This window comes from Schistocerca cancellata, chromosome 7 (genome assembly GCF_023864275.1).
Source record: "Schistocerca cancellata isolate TAMUIC-IGC-003103 chromosome 7, iqSchCanc2.1, whole genome shotgun sequence".
Taxonomy (NCBI): Eukaryota; Metazoa; Arthropoda; class Insecta; order Orthoptera; family Acrididae; genus Schistocerca; species Schistocerca cancellata.
The window spans coordinates 105,915,114-105,931,510 of NC_064632.1; the positions used below are offsets into that span (position 1 = coordinate 105,915,114).

General features: G+C 39.3%; 1 protein-coding gene across 6 annotated transcripts in view; it reads right to left on the minus strand.

Annotated features, from left to right (window-relative positions):
• Window positions 1-16,397, minus strand: part of LOC126091976 (ral GTPase-activating protein subunit beta) — a 401,079-nt gene that overhangs the window by 370,747 nt on the left and 13,935 nt on the right. For 4 of the 6 annotated variants that reach the window (XM_049907338.1, XM_049907336.1, XM_049907335.1 and 1 more), the window contains exons 2-4: window positions 8,920-9,141; window positions 1,688-1,889; window positions 1,016-1,042 (exon numbers count right to left, since the gene is read on the minus strand). In XM_049907338.1, coding sequence (XP_049763295.1) covers window positions 1,016-1,042; window positions 1,688-1,889; window positions 8,920-9,141 — 451 coding nt within the window. The remainder of the gene's footprint in view (window positions 1-1,015; window positions 1,043-1,687; window positions 1,890-8,919; window positions 9,142-16,397) is intronic. The other 2 variants (XM_049907337.1, XM_049907340.1) reach the window with 1 other exon arrangement.

Sequence of the window (16,397 nt, forward strand, 5' to 3'; positions counted from 1 at the left end):
AGGTCTACTAAGTCAGTAAATATTTTCTTTTTGCCTTTGCTTCACCATCTCCTTTCAATCTAGCAGACATCATGTTCAAGTGTTTCAAATTGTGTCTTGGTTGTTCTATTTATTTGCCTGAGGTACTCCGTATGGGATTCATGTAACAATGACAACTGTAGCACTACAACTGAGGTCATCACAAGGGCAGCAAAGACTGCTGCACCATACACAGCTCCAAGGAATATTAACAACCTGAACATGATATATCGCAAAAAGTCAACATGTGTTGAATCTTTTTGTGATAACATTTTATTTAGTTGGTTGAACGTTAGGGTCTGAACTGGATGTCAGCTTAACATAAAGCCTCATGCTAATGACTAATCTCTTCTCTGATGCATAGTCACTGTATAATAAAGTGCTTTTATAACCTAAAGTTATCAGAATACTGATTTAGTAGTCGATATCAAATCAAGGTTTAGGATGATTTCATCTAGTCAGAAGTTCGATGACTACTATAGAACAGATGTGTAATTTATTAGTAACATGCATATTGAGTGAACTCTCACAATCTGCTATTGCATTCTGAGACACTTCACTTGACACTAGGAGGAACATTAGGGTTAGGGGGGAGGGGGAGAATTCAAATATCACAGACCACAGTGCAAGTAGAATATGCAAAACAGATTTTACAGGAAGTTTAGCATAGCAATTACATAGAAAGGGAAATATTAGTAAAAGGTACAATCAGATGGAGGATGGCATCTAGTTTATCAAAATAAATAACTCACAACTTTAAGGAAAGGAGGAGGGAACCTAGAGAAACAAATCATCATATATGGATGGATGTTATATCTTATGTCGCCACTAGGAGTTCTGGTTTATTCTAGTCAGCATGTAAAAATATTTTTATGTGGATATATGCTGAGGCGGGTAGGAGGTATAAAAGACTCAAAGATTAATTTCATATCAACAAATATTAACTACAGAAAAAAATATGACAGAATATATGCAACAATTCTATCCTTATACTTACTTATATCCAAATATGGAAATGGCCAGACTTGAAAAATAAACAAATTAGAAAATTAGCACCTGGAGAAGTACAACCAATGTCTATTGGAATAGGAGTGCATATTTTTTTTGCATATCCCAACTTATTGCATATAATATGTTATTATTATAGTTCTGTGTAGATAAATAAAAAATAATTTCTGATAGTGACTGACACACACACACACACACACACACACACACACACACACACACACAGAGAGAGAGAGAGAGAGAGAGAGAGAGAGAGAGAGAGAGAGAATGCTTTGGGGGGGGGGGAGCATCTGTGTGAAAAATGTGAAGATTTATCATTGAGTATCCTAAAAATACATACTTACTATCTTATTTCTTGCTTATCACCAGAAATGTGTGAATTCAAAGCAACCCATGAAATTTCAGTTCATCTTTTTTTCTCTAACACAATCATTGGAATGATTCATCTATAGCTCATTATTCATGTAGACTCATCACACATTACAGAAAAATACCTACTTAGAAACATTTAAAATTACCATCAGTACTACAAAAAAGTTTTGAAAGAAACTGCATTAAATCACAGTTTGCATCACAGAATTGCTTACATCAGCAATAACAGTACGACATTTTTTTTTTTACACAGGTCTGAAAAACATGCAGAAAAAAAACTTACACATACCTTCCCCTTTTCGTGGAATGAATAAATTATGAAAGTGTGTTATCATTTTACGAGCATACAGATTGGGATCCTCACAAACAGGCTTTGGAACACACACTTTTGGAACTGGAAGCAAGGCAGACAGCCACTCACAGTACACACTTACACAATCCCTTATAGTGTCATGTTCACTAAGTGGCAAACTCATTCCAAAGCAAATGACCTGAAACAGATGCAGTGCTAATGTTAAACATAAAAACAGTCAGTTCAGATATGTTGCAGACTCAGTAAACATCAACTATAATTTACTCTTGTTCTAACAACAATTCAATACCACTCCAAAAGTGCAAATACCAAGTCAGCATAGAGAATCAACATTCAATGTCAACTTTAAGAATATTTTACTGTATACGCTCCATATTTTGTGCCAAAATCAGATGGATGAGACAGAAAGAGTTAGAAGGTGTATGGATATACACAACAATTTTTCCCTGGCTCATTTTGCCAACGGCACAAAACTGAATCACCAGTTGTGGTACAGTTAACTGTCTGCCCTGTACTGTGTAGTGCACAATAAATACAATGATCCAGAACCAAAGATATACTACACACTAGTTTGAATATAATAGAGGGAAACATTCCATGTGGGAAAAATATATTTAAAAAGAAAGATGATGAGACTTACCAAACAAAAGCGCTGGCAGGTCGATAGACACACAAACAAACACAAACATACACACAAAATTCTAGCTTTCGCAACCAACGGTTGCCTCGTCAGGAAAGAGGGAAGGAGAAGGAAAGACAAAAGGATATGGGTTTTAAGGGAGAGGGTAAGGAGTCATTCCAATCCCGGGAGCGGAAAGACTTACCTTAGGGGGAAAAAAGGACAGGTATACACTCGCGCACACACACACATATCCATCCGCATATACACAGACACAAGCAGACATTTGTAAAGGCAAAGAGTTTGGGCAGAGATGTCAGCCAGGACGGAAGTACAGAGGCAAAGATGATGTTGAAACACAGGTGAGGTATGAGCGGCGGCAGATTGAAATTAGAAATTAGCGGAGATTGAGGCCTGGCGGATAGCGAGAACACTAGTTTGTTGTACAACACTAGTTTGTTGTATATGGTGAACTGTGTTCTTGTACAGAAGAAATTATATGGCAAAATACTTACGACAACACACATATGTTTTGGAGATCAGGCTGTTTTACCCAGGTGGACAGCTTAATACAAATATTTAAGTGTACATTTTACTATCAGATTTCAAGGCTCATATAAGGACATCTTTATAATGCAACTTTTATGGAAGTAACTTTCAAAACAAGAACGTGTATGGTAAATTTTATTCCAAAAGACTGAGCAACAAGATCTGAAAAGCTAAATGTAGCTATAACATAAGAAATGAAATAAACTTCTATAACAACACACAGACAATCACATTATCTCGGGGACCAACTTTGTAATGTAATACTGTCTGTGATCATCAATGTGAATTTTTTATTTTTTAAAAAAAAGTAATAGTAATAATTTTTTTTTTCTCATCAACAGGATTAATATGTTTAAAGAAATTGTGATAGATTGTTATCAACTCTAGAGGGCGATAAAATACAATCAGCTTTTTCTTTATAAACAGGAGTGTGAACCAAAGATTGGAAAATTTTTGATAACTGTGTACTATATCTACATAAAGAGGGGTACTATCAACAGTAAACTGAAAAGCTCTATAGAGAATCAACACAATAACTGGCAATTGATTCTCCATACAAGTAAATATACTGTAATTTAACATGAGTAAAAAGTCAGTGGCGAACCACTCAAACCAGGGGCACTTGTACCTTGGAGTGTTGCATCAAAGGCAACAGTACATGTAGGAAGAAATGATTGAGACCAATATAATGTGATTTACTCATACCAAAGTCTTTATCCACATCATTCTCACATGATACACAAAGCTGTTCTGTCTTACTGAAACTGAATGGCAGTGGAAAAAGATACATTTGAAAAATATGTATGAACCTTACATAGGGTCTCTATGAACTGCTAAAAAGGTTTCAAGCACCATACTGTGTAGATCATAAAACCCCACAAGGCAAAATAAAATGGTACAGTGTTTAAGGCATTTCCCTTCCATGGACATCTTAACAACAAAAGATAGAGAGTCAAATTAACAAATGATACCACCAGAATACGACAAATTTGGGGGGGGTGGGGTGGAGGGGGGATGGGGAGACATTAAACATGGTGTCTTGGAATGATTGGTGCTTGGTCCTGTTTGTGATCCATGCAAATGATGTCCCACAGACACTGTAGAGCTTTTTACAACCACAATGTTTAATCAAATACTCACATATATAATTCCCAACAAAAATGACTTAACCAAAAAGCTCGATTCCTCCTGTTTTGCAGTTAGAAGTCTGTTTCACTGTATTGACCTAAATACAAGATTGCTAGCATATTTTGCATTCTTTCACACAATTCTGTCTTGTGGCATAATATACTGGGAAAATATAGCTAAGGTCACAGAAATATTTATCCTATAGAAGTGTACAGTAGTAACAACATGTGAAGTTGATAACAAAACATCTTGCAGAAGCTTCTCTGTGGACTCTCGTACATAGGAAGCATAAAAGAACTGACCCACTAAATTACAAACAAATATCCTTAACATTGTATGTTGCAGAATTCTTGAACATACTCTCAATTCAATTACGAGGTTCATTCAAATGAAACCTCATCAGTGGCTCCAGCTTTGCCTTACATGTAAGGTGGTAACACCTAACTGCGGGTATGGTGGCACCATCTATTGGTAGAGAGACTGATGCTTGCGCACCATTTGATGTTGCATAGTGCCAGTGTTGTTTCACACTGAAGAGAAGATGGTCACACACGTTATTGTCCACTAAAGGACATGCAGGCTGGATCAACGAGGAGTGATTCAATTTTTGGTAGCACAGGAAGTTGAAGGCTGTGAAAGGTATTGGCTGATGAAGGCTTTGTACAGTGAGTACAGTCTGAGCTGTTCAAGTGTTGTGGAATGACGCAAACGATTCACTAAAGGGTGCACATGTCACTGGAAGATAATGCTCATCCTGGATGGGCTCATCGTGTCATCACACTGGAAATAGTTGCAGAAGTGAATTCTTTAGTCTTGGACAACTGCAGAATCACTGTGGACGAGATCCATCAGTTGCTAGGTATTAGTGTGGGCACCGCCCACACCACAATTCATCAACACTTGAACTTTCAAAAAATCTGTGAGTAGTGGGTGGTTCCCCACCAACTGACTGCCAAACAGTGCAATACTCAAATGGCGCTATCTTTGAGTCATCTGCAATGATATCATGACAAGGAATACAGCTTTCTGTCATGTATTGTTACACGTGACAAAACATGCTGTCGCGTTTTTGAACCAGGAAGCAAGCATCAGAGCAAGAAGTGGAAACATGCAACTTTACCAGCTCCCAAGAACTCAAAGGTCATGCACACCAGTTCTGGTAAGGTCATGATGTCCACAAGGGCCCACTGCTTGTCGAGTCCCCGGAATGGGAAACCACCACCAATGCCCAGCAATATCAAGCCACTTTACAGAACCTTAGACAAAAGTCAAAATGCTGAGGCATGTTGTCCAATGGTGTTATCCTCCTGCATGATAATGCCCGCCCACAGCCAATGCAGTGCGAAGACAACATTGCAGCAGTTTCGGTGGGAAACACTGGAACATCCACCATACAGTCCCAACCTTTCACTGTGTCACTTTCATGTGTTTGGTGCTCAAAAACAAGCTATTCATGGACAGCGATTCGCAGCAAACGACAAAGTGTGTGACTGAGCCCAGGCGTGGATCCGACAGCAGCCTAGTAGCTTCTTCAAGGATGGAATCGACCGACTAGTGCTGCAATGGGATAAATGTGCCAACAGTTTTGGCAACTATTTCTGAGTATGTGTACTGTGTATAACTACACTTTTGAGTTAATAAAATCGTTCCCGTTACTTTACACTAGTGACTGGGTTTAATTTGAATGCCCATTATATAATAAAGTATCTTGAGATGGAAAGGCTTAAGTCCAAAAATCAGCATGGTTTTAAAAAGTATCACTCAGGCAAAATTCAGCTGGTCCTTTTCTCAATGATATCCTGGGAACTACAGATGAAGGGCAACAGGCAGATTCCATATTCCTAGATTTTCTAAAATAATTTGACATAGCGCCCCACAGCAGATTATTTATGAAGGTACAAGCATACAGAACTGGTTCCCAGATATGTAAGTGGCTCATAGACTTCTTAAGTAATACGGCCCAGTACATTTCCCTTGATGGCAAGTGTTTATCAGAGACAGGGCTTTCATCAGGTGTGCCTCAGGAAAGTGCGATAAAGCAGCTATTACTTTTTATATACATGAGGGATATGACTGACAGGGTGAGCAGCAGTTTATGGCTGTTTGCTGATGTGGTGTGCAGAAGGTGTCGTCATCAAGTGACTGTGGGAGGATACAAGGTGACTTAGACAAAATATCTAGTTAGTGTGGCGAATGGAAGCTACCTTTAAATGTAGAAAAATGTAAGTTAATGCAGGTGAAAGCTAAATTTCTCATTGTAATGTTGCAAAGCAATAGGAAATGGCATGATCATTTATGGATTGCAGTGCGAAAGGTGAATGGTTGACTTCAGTTTATTGAGAGAGTTTTAGAACAGCGTGGTTCATTTGTAAAGGAGACTGCATATAGAACACATTAGTGTAACCCATCCTTGAGTACCACTCAAGTGTTTGGGATCCACACCAGGCCAGATTACAGGAAGACATTGAAGGAATTCAGAGGCGGGGTGCTGGATTGGCTAGTGGTAGGTTCAGTCAATACACACGTATTGCAGAGATGCTTCAGGAACTGAAATGCAAATCCCTGGTGGGAGGTAACGCTTTTTTTTCAGGAATGCTATTGAGATAATTTAGAGAACCAGCATTTGAACCTGTCTCCAGAACAATTGTACTGCTGCCAACGCACATTTCAAATAAGGGCCACAAACATAAGACAAGAGAAATTAGGGTTCATACTGAGGTATATAAACAGCTGCTTTTCCTTTGTTCTATTTGCGAATGGAACAGGAAAGGAAACAACTAATATTGGTACAATGTACCCTCTGCCATGCACATAATGGTGGCTTGTGGAGTACGTAGATGTGATGTAGACCTATGGAGTCTTGTGCTTCGGTGGCAATACATCTGCTGCCTAACTGCATTTGTGATTAATAACAAGAGTGAATTTAGAGTGAACTGTGGAATTCACAATCACAATAGTAAAAGCAAAAATGATTTCCATGGCAATAAAACATGACTATTGATGCTTCAGAATGGAATTTTATATTTTGGGTGGTGCAGGAAGCTACAACAGGCTGCCAGACGACATCAAGCAGAGGATTGAAAATCCCCAGTTACTCAAGGGCATATTAGAAGAGTACCTTAGTACACATTTCTTCTATAAGTTTTCAGAATATCAGCACTCCTAAACGTAAATTGCACTCCATACTAGTGTTTGCATATAACGAGTTTTAACTTTGGAAGTATATAGACTGTTGGTAGGATTCTGTGTAAGGTCATATAAATGCTTTGTTTAACGTATTAGATAAAAACATCAGATAGATCGTTTAAGAGGAGCGGCAGAGGTTTTTTTTTTTTCCCAAAAGGCTGTTTCTTTCTACCACCATACAAATTCATGCAAAGTAACTTAGAGGTAATTTACATTATTATCAGTCCAAGGACCTTAGCAGCATTAGTCATAACTGTGTATTGTGTATTAAACTGGGGACCTAGAAACGATGGTGAGGCTTTGTCCTGCCGTAGCCCTCAGTGCTCAGTGGTTCACAACCCTACAACAGGCCACAGCAGCCCACACAGGCCACAGCAGGTCCACCCACCCCACTGCTGCCCCACACCAAACCCAGGGTTATTGTGCAGTTCGGCCCCCAGTGGACCCCCTCGGGAATGTCTCATACCAGACAAGTGTAACCCCAAATGTTTGCGTGGTAGAGTAATTATGCATACATGGAGACAGTGTTTGCACAGCAATTGCCAACATAGTGTAAGTGAGGTGGAATAAGGGAAACCAGTCTGCATTCACCGAGGCAGATGGAAAACCGCCTAAAAAACCATCCACAGGCTGGCCGGCACACTGGACATTGACACTAATCCGCCAGGCAGAATAGTGCCAGGGACTGGCACACCTTCCTGCTCGGGAAGCAGCGCGTTAGACCATGCGGCTAGCCAGACAGGCTAGTCATAATTAGTTGTTAGCATATTGTACACAATTAGCTTGCAGCGGCTGCTTCTGCCTGTTAATGCAAAGAGTGATTGTTTCCACATCTCTGAAGGCTCTCCTTCATGATGTGACTTCTGAAATACAATGAATGAAGTTTTATTGACCTGAACCAGTGAGGAGAATTAGAAATTATGACTTTTGGTATATATATGACTCTTGGTGATATAATTTACACAAGTAGTGCACAAGCAAAGCTATGTAGTCATTACTTTTATGTTAAAAACATCAACGAAATAGAAACAAATTGAAAATATGTCAGCACTGACACATCATGTGGTACAAAATGAAGGTTAGGTCAATAAATGGGATTAATGACAAAACAGTTAGCATCCAGATCAACCTGTTAGCATAACCTGTTATGTTCAACTGATATTACAATGAAAATATCTGTGGCTAATTTTCAATTTCTCCTTGGAGCAAAACCATTATGTACAATTTCTTCAAAACATGCATGAAGCAGTTCACATCTAACAAATACTCCTCTGTACACTACTGTATGCTGCATCTATCCATACACAGAAAACTCAAATTGTCCACAGAAATGACAGATTTTAAATCTAGCTTATCATTCAATAAGAGGCCTCTCTTTCCCTGAGGAGAGTTACAATGTTTAATCTCACATATGATACAAAACTGTGTACCAGATCTACTTCATTCAACTTTTTGCCCCTAGAATTTTACACATTTTGCTCTCTAACATTAAGGGGGCAGTAGGACTGCACATTTTTCCAGTCAGATCACAAGATCCTATACAGTTCATTCTACAGATGTGCACCTATTTGCATGTGAGAAGACGTGTAGGGCATATTTTGCTGGATGAATTTTGAAATGTGTCTTTCAGAATGACCTGATAAATTATCAATTGAAGCTCCAAATTAAAATGTCTCACTTTCAAACAATAGCTACAACACAAGTTTTGTATCTCATGAAAACTTACCTCCATACACCACATAACCTCTTTGTCAGTTGTAAGTGGGCTTGGCTCTGCAGCTTGAGTGAGGCCAAGATTTGATGCAAGCTGTTTGACAACTGCAACTGCAACATCTTTGCCTGCAGACATGGGAAACTTGGCCAGAACACTTTGGCTTTCTTCATTTCCATGCTGAACAAGAGATGTCAGAGAAGCCCACTCTGAATACATTCCACCACCCTCTGTGTCCTGAAAAACAAACAACGGCAAACTTTTTGTCACACAATTTTTCCATTTACTGTGTCACTGTAAAATTAATGTCACAGTATTCGCCACCTATGGGTACAGATAAGTGTAAGGGAATACTATGGGGCTTGGAGAGAAAAAGTAGACGTCACCAATTATCTTCTACGCCACTCATCCTAATGCCTTCATCCAGAATCATTGTGGTATTGACTGGTTGGCTGTACATCTACATGTACAAACATATTCTGCAAGCCACTGTATGGTGCTTAGTGGAGGGTACCTTGTCCCAATATTAGTCATATCATTTCATTTTCTGTTCCAGTCGCAAACAGAGCGGGGGAAAAAGTGACTGTCAATATGCCTCCATACGAGCCTTAATTTCTCTCATCTCATCTTCAGAGTCCTTATGCAAAACGTACATTGGTAACAGTAGAATTGTTCTGCAGTCAGCTTCAAATACTGGTCCTCTAAATTTCTCCAATAATGTCCTGCAAAAAGAACATTGTCTTTCCTTCAGGGATTCCCAACGAACTTCACAAAGCACCTCTGTAATACTTGCATGTAGATCGAACCTACAGGTAACAAATCTAGCAGCCCACCACTGAATTGCTTTGATGACTACTTTTAATTTGACCTGGTGGGGATCCCAAACATTCAAACAGTACTCAAGAATGAGTTTGACCAGTGCTCTATATGAGGTTTCCTTTAATGAAGAGCCACAGTTTACTAAAATTCTCCCAATAAACCAAAGTCTATCATTCACCTTTCCTACTACCATTATTAGGTGCTTGTTGCATTTCATACAGCTTTGCAACATTACGTCTGGATATTTAATTGATGTGACCATGCCAAACAGTACACTACTAATGGTGTATTATAGCATTAAAGGTTTTTTTCCTACTCATCAACCATTAACTAACACATTTCTACATTTAGAGCAAGCTGCCATTGGGGATTATGAGATGAAAAGCATGGTTATCAATTCCTCATCCAGGAATTGTTCATCTGGAGTTAGCGACATCTGCCAGGAATGTATTCTGATGACGAATGTACGTAGGAGTGGTAAAATTGGGGCATTAAAGCCAATACTGTTGCCAGAGCTGAGAAACCATTTTTGGAGAAGTACATAGATTGGGCCAATATGTAGGTCAGAGCAGACAAGGGATCTCCAAAGGCTCATCCATGGTGACAGAAGCCCCACAAGCATCCAACCCCTTCCAACCTGATTAAGGGGAAAGACAGTTAAAGAGCAAAGAATGCATTCTAGTCAGGAGATTCAGAACAGAAAAGGTGAGAAGGCTAAAAATGTTATTACCACCAATACATAAAAAAAGGATGAGAGAGATAAATAAGGCAACAGCTTGGTTAATCCAGTGCTCAACAGCTGATGGGAGCAGTCCCACCACAGATCTGTTACAGTGTTACAGGGTACCCACTATTCAACAGAGTGCTACCCCTAAAATGGAAAAAAAAGATGCAACAGAACAAGAGGCAAATCTCACTTAAAAGCAATTAAAACAGAGTAAAAGAGAGACAGAAGAGGCAGCTGACAAAGACTGTAAGATCAAGGAGCCCCCAGACCCAGCAAGAAGCAGGAAATGAGCCAAACCCAATCACCCTGCCCCCCCAACACGAAGATGGTTAAAACTTTATATCTCAGTAGATAAACCACATTTGCAGAGAAAATGGAGAAACAATTCAGCTGTTCATGAATCATCCAATAATATCAAAGGCAAAGAATTCAGAAGACCATGTTTAGTGTGGAAGGCCAGGAGTAGTGGGCAGCACACCAGGATAAGAGCAACTATCTACAAGGCTCCACAATCATAGTATTGGCATGGCTCATTACACAAAATAAAACTTTGGTTAGTCTAGTATGATCAATGCGTAAGTGACACAGGATGAAGGATTCCTTCCAGGAGGAATGGAAGGAGGACTGTCATGCAGCAGCAGACTCTCTGATGGTGCAGAGTTTATTAGAAGGGGCAGTACTCCACCATATGTTGCTCCATCTCCAAGTGAGCAGGAGACCATATATTCACCCGCAAATCAGAATCTGGGATCATCAAATCAAGTGTGGGATGAGCAATCATTTCTTTAGCTAAACGGTCAGCTGATTCATTCCCTGTGACACCCACATGACCTAATACCCAGAGAGGGACAACTGAGTGGGCAGTGTGTCAGAGAGAAAGTCATGACAAAGAGTAACTGTGACTGATGGCCTGGAGACTTGGAGAACTGGAAACAACACATGCCAAAAGTCACGGGACAGGCCGAAGCTATTAGACTATAGAGTTGAGGGGGATGGGGAGGGGGGGGGGGGGCAGTAGGAGGTGTGAAGAGAGGGAGTGGAACAGAGTTTTATGGGAAAGTTTTGTCATTACATGACTGTTGGAGGGTACAAGACAACTTGGTAGACAAAATTTCTACTTGGTGTGTGAAATGGCAGTTTGCTCTAAATGTAGAGAACTGCAAGTTAATGGCAGATGAGTAAGAAAAACATTACTACAATGTTCGATTACAGCACTAGTGATGAATTGCTCAATACAGTCATGTCGATTAAATATCTAAGCATAATGCTGCAAAGCCAAATGAAATGAACTAAGCACATACGAACAGTAGTAGGGAAGGCAAATGATCAACTTCGGTTCACTTGTAAAGGAGACTACATTGGAAGAATAGTGTGACCCATTCTTGGGTACTGCTTGAGTGTTTGGTATTCCTAACATGTCAGATCAAAGGAAGACAATGACGAAATTCTGAGGCGGGCTCCTAGATTTGTTACCAGCAGCCTCACTCAACATGTGAGTATTATGGAGAGTCTTTGTGAACTCACGGGAATCCATTGAGGGAAGATGAAGTTTGTTTTGCAGATTATTGAGAAAACTTAGAGAATCAGCATCTGATGCTGACTGTAGCTGTCTACTCCACCGAGGTACATTTAACGTAAGGACCATGAAGGCAAATAAGGGCTATTACGGAGGCATATAGAAAGTCTTTCTTCCCTCAGTCTACTTTCAAGTCAAAGAGGAAAGGAAATGATTAGCAGTGGTACAGTGTACCCTCTGCTAACACCATACGGTGTGTGAGGAGTATGTATTTAGAAGCAGATATTGATGTAGATTGCACTGTGCTACAGCACTGGTATGTGAATTGTGCACTAGTTATCTCTGAAGGAGGACATCCTGTGAATACTTAGCAACGTTTCTGTCATCTTTATGGACCCAATCAACTATACAGTTCAGTTCTTACTTTCACTCCTTCCATTAGGACAGTGAGATATATAATGATGGAATAACAAAAAGCTATACGAGCCATGGATTGAATAGTACAATTAAGAAGAGATGAAGGAGGAAAGGAGACAGAGGAAAACAAAAAAGAATAAGCGAAAAGGTGGGAGTGGGGGAAGAAAAGATTAAGATGAAAAGGCAATTACAAGAAACATATTGCAAAATTGATTAAATAATGGAAATCTACTAAAGGGAAGGGGGGCTTTGGTTAATAGAGTTTAAGTCCAAAGGTTGGTGAGATGTGAAGATGCACCATATAGCAAGTTCCCTTATCTGGATTTCATGGAAGTAACATGGTAACACATTACTAGCACTGTTAGGAGTATGTGGGGTGTAAAGAGTGTTAAAAAAAAAATCAGGAATGAACTATGTTAGTGCCAAATCTATAATTTTTGACATTTTTGGGGCAATTAGTGACAAACTCAAGGTCCTTTAACCCCGAGGTCGGGTTGGGAATAAGAAGATATCACATGTAAAGTGTAACTCTGGAACACTCAATACCCTTTCAACCAAGGTGTGTACAAATATGAAATACACAGAAATACGGTGGAACCAGGACATCATTAGCACTCCTAGACACGGTGGTGATAGTGGAGGAAGGGGGGGGGGATGTAGGGGATTATGGTGACATGTTATATGCTATAATAACTCTGGATTGCATGGTGAAATTTCAACCAAACTTAGTACACATAGTAGTGTAATATATAGAGAAAAGTACTGTAGGGTAAGATATCCCTATTTATGGAGAACGGTTAGGGAAGTAATGACACGTAATCCAAACTCTGAAATGTCTCCAGCAATGTGCATGTCGCTTCTCAGCAAGAAGTTTAGGCTAACGCTCTGAGAAATTCTGACACTATTTTAAGCAAGGTTCATCACACAGCCCTGTCATCTGAAAGAGCATCACCCACACAATGTGCATCTGGTGTTGACTTTCGTATGGCTAAAGTACATCCTACAAAATGTTATTCCCTGAAATCAAACGATGAAAAGGCAATGTAATTATCTACAGATCCCATTGTTCCCATCATAGAAAAGGTCAAGAAAGGCAATTAGGAATGTAATTAGAAACTCCTCGTCAACACTGACTCAAGCAAAAATTGTGCACATCCTCGAATGCTATGTGGTGTAGATAGAAATTCAAGTAGTAGTAGATAGTAGTTGCAGTAGCATTAATCATAGTATAGTTAACAATAAACTCTAATAGTATTATGTTTAAATGATTTGGACGCTTTATGTGAGGAGCACTGTGATTTCTTTAAAACTAAATGGGTCACACACAAAACTCTGAAGCACAACACAGTTAACACTTCATACCATTCTTCTTTTTTTCTGGGACAGACATATGCCTTTTGCTACGGAGGAAGTAATTAAAGGGGAACACTGTTGTTTACAGGCATCATCATGGGTTGTGATAACAGCCGCAGTTAGTCGATGGGTGACATCGATGGTTGTAACTAAGAAGTCTAATGGTACACTACAGAGCTGTGATGCTTAAAAAACCCCTATCGACACTTAATTTAATGTAGATGATTATATGACTGTATGAGCGTAAGAGCTACTTGCTAAGTTATTGGTGGGCCAGTTCTATTCTATGATGATTTAGCAGATGCTTACCTGCATTTATTCTTAGATGTAAAATCAAAGAATTTTACAGTCAACAATATACATTTCAGGCTGTATCAGTATAAAATATTACCCCTTGCAGTTGCAAAATCTGCAACAATATTTCAAAACTACTTGTAGAAGTTTATGCATGGAGGAACGTATGTCGCAAATTTATCTAGATGACATAAAAGTCATTGAGTCTACACAAAAGCAACACTTCAACAACTTAAAACAGATAAAATTAGAAGTAGTGGGATCAAATACAAATTAAATAAATGTAACTTTTTCTCAAATGCAACATCAGTATCTTGATCATGTTGTGAAAAAGATGGTTTCGGGCCCACATCAAAGCAAATGACAATCTCCCTGCACACAAAGATTTGAAGAAGCTCCAGTTGCATACAGCAAATTATTTCAGCAAATCTATACTGAACTCTTCGGAAATATATCACCATCTCAACTATCTTCACAAAAGGGGCATCTAATGTCACTGGTATGCCATGAGTAAAGAAGTATTATTAAAGCTAAAAACGTGTTTTAAGTCTACTCTCTGTCAGGTCACATTTATATCATGCATACAGTTTACACCTGGCAACAGATGCTTCACATAGAGAGACACCATGCTGTCACGTAAGTCACATGATGGCACGGCACAATCAACTGCTTATAAGCCTAAAATATTAAAAGCAGCACAGATGTTTACAGTAAAATAGAGAAGGAGATACTGCTTATTTTATTATGATACCAAGAAATTCCACGTCTTCCTACACAGAAGAAAGTTCCATCTTAACATGGCCCAAAAGCCACTGATTGAATTCTTTGGCCCCTTGGCAAATGATTACAGTGATGGACACTGTTCCTGAACAACTGCAATTATAAGACACACTACCATTCCATTGTTCAACATGTCAGTGACCCGAAGCATATACCAATGGCTTCTAATTATGAGTGAGGTAAACAAGAGAGACTTTATTTCCAGCTCGATGAAATTATTAGGGACGCAATGAAAAATTAACTGTCACAGTCCAGGAAGTGGCTAGACTCACACATCAGGATCTCACATTCCACTGGATAGCGTGCCATGCTTATCCTGGCTGATCAGAGCAACTGCCCCCCTCCCCCCTTGTTTCTGGCGTCATTATTAGTCTTCTAACTAGTTTTATGCAGCCCACCACGAATTCCTCTCCTATGCCACCAAACTCTTCATCTCAGAGTAGCACTTGCAACCTACATCCTCAATTATTTGCTGAATGTATTCCAATCTCTGTCTTCCTCCACATTTTTTGCCCTCTATAGCTCCCTCTAGTACCATGGAAGTCATTCCCTCATGTCTTAACATGATGTCCTATCATCCTGTCCCTTCTCTTTATCAGTGTTTTCCACATATTCCTTTCCTCTCCGATTCAGCACGGAAACTCCTCATTCCTTACCTTATCAGACCACCTAATTTTCAACATTTGTCTGTAGCACCACATCTCAAACACATCGACTCTCTTCTGTTCTGGTTTTCCCACAGTCCATGTTTCACTACCATACAATGCTATACTCCAGATGTACATCCTCAGAAATTTCTTCCTCAAGTTAAGCCCTATGTTTGATACTAGTAGACTTCTCTTGGCCAAGAATGTCCTTTTTGCCATTGCTAATCTGCTTTTGATGGCCTCCTTACTCCATCCGTCACTGGTTATTTTACTGCCTAGATAGCAGCATTCCTTACCTTCATCTACTTCGTGACCATCAATCCTGATGTTAAGTTTCTTGCTCTCCTCATTTTTGCTACTTCTCATTACTTTAAACTTTCTTTGATTTACTCTCAATCCATATTCTATAATCATTGGATTGTCCATTCAATTCAGCAGATCATGTAATTCTTCTTCACTTTCACTCAGGACAGCAATGTCATCAGTGAATCATATCACTGATATCCTTTCACTTTGAATTTTAATTCCACTCCTAAGCCTTTCTTATTTCCATCGTTGTTTTTGGATACACATATTGAATAGTAGGGGTGAGAGACTACATTCCTGTCTTACACCCTTTATAATCTGAGCACTTTGTTCTTGGTCGGCCACTCTTATTAATCCCTCTTTGCTCTTACACATATTGTATATTACCCCTCTCTCCCTATAGCTTTCCACCATTTTTCCCAGAATTTCAAACATCTTGCACCAATTTACACTCTCAAATGCTTTTTCCAGGTCAACAAATCCTACGAACATGTCTTGATTTTTCTTCAGTTGTGCTTCCATTGTCAACTGCAACGTCAGAACTGCCTCTCTTGTGCTTTTACCTTTTCTAACGCCAAACTTATCATCATCTAGCGCATCCTCAATTTTCTTTTCCATTCTTCTGTGTATTATT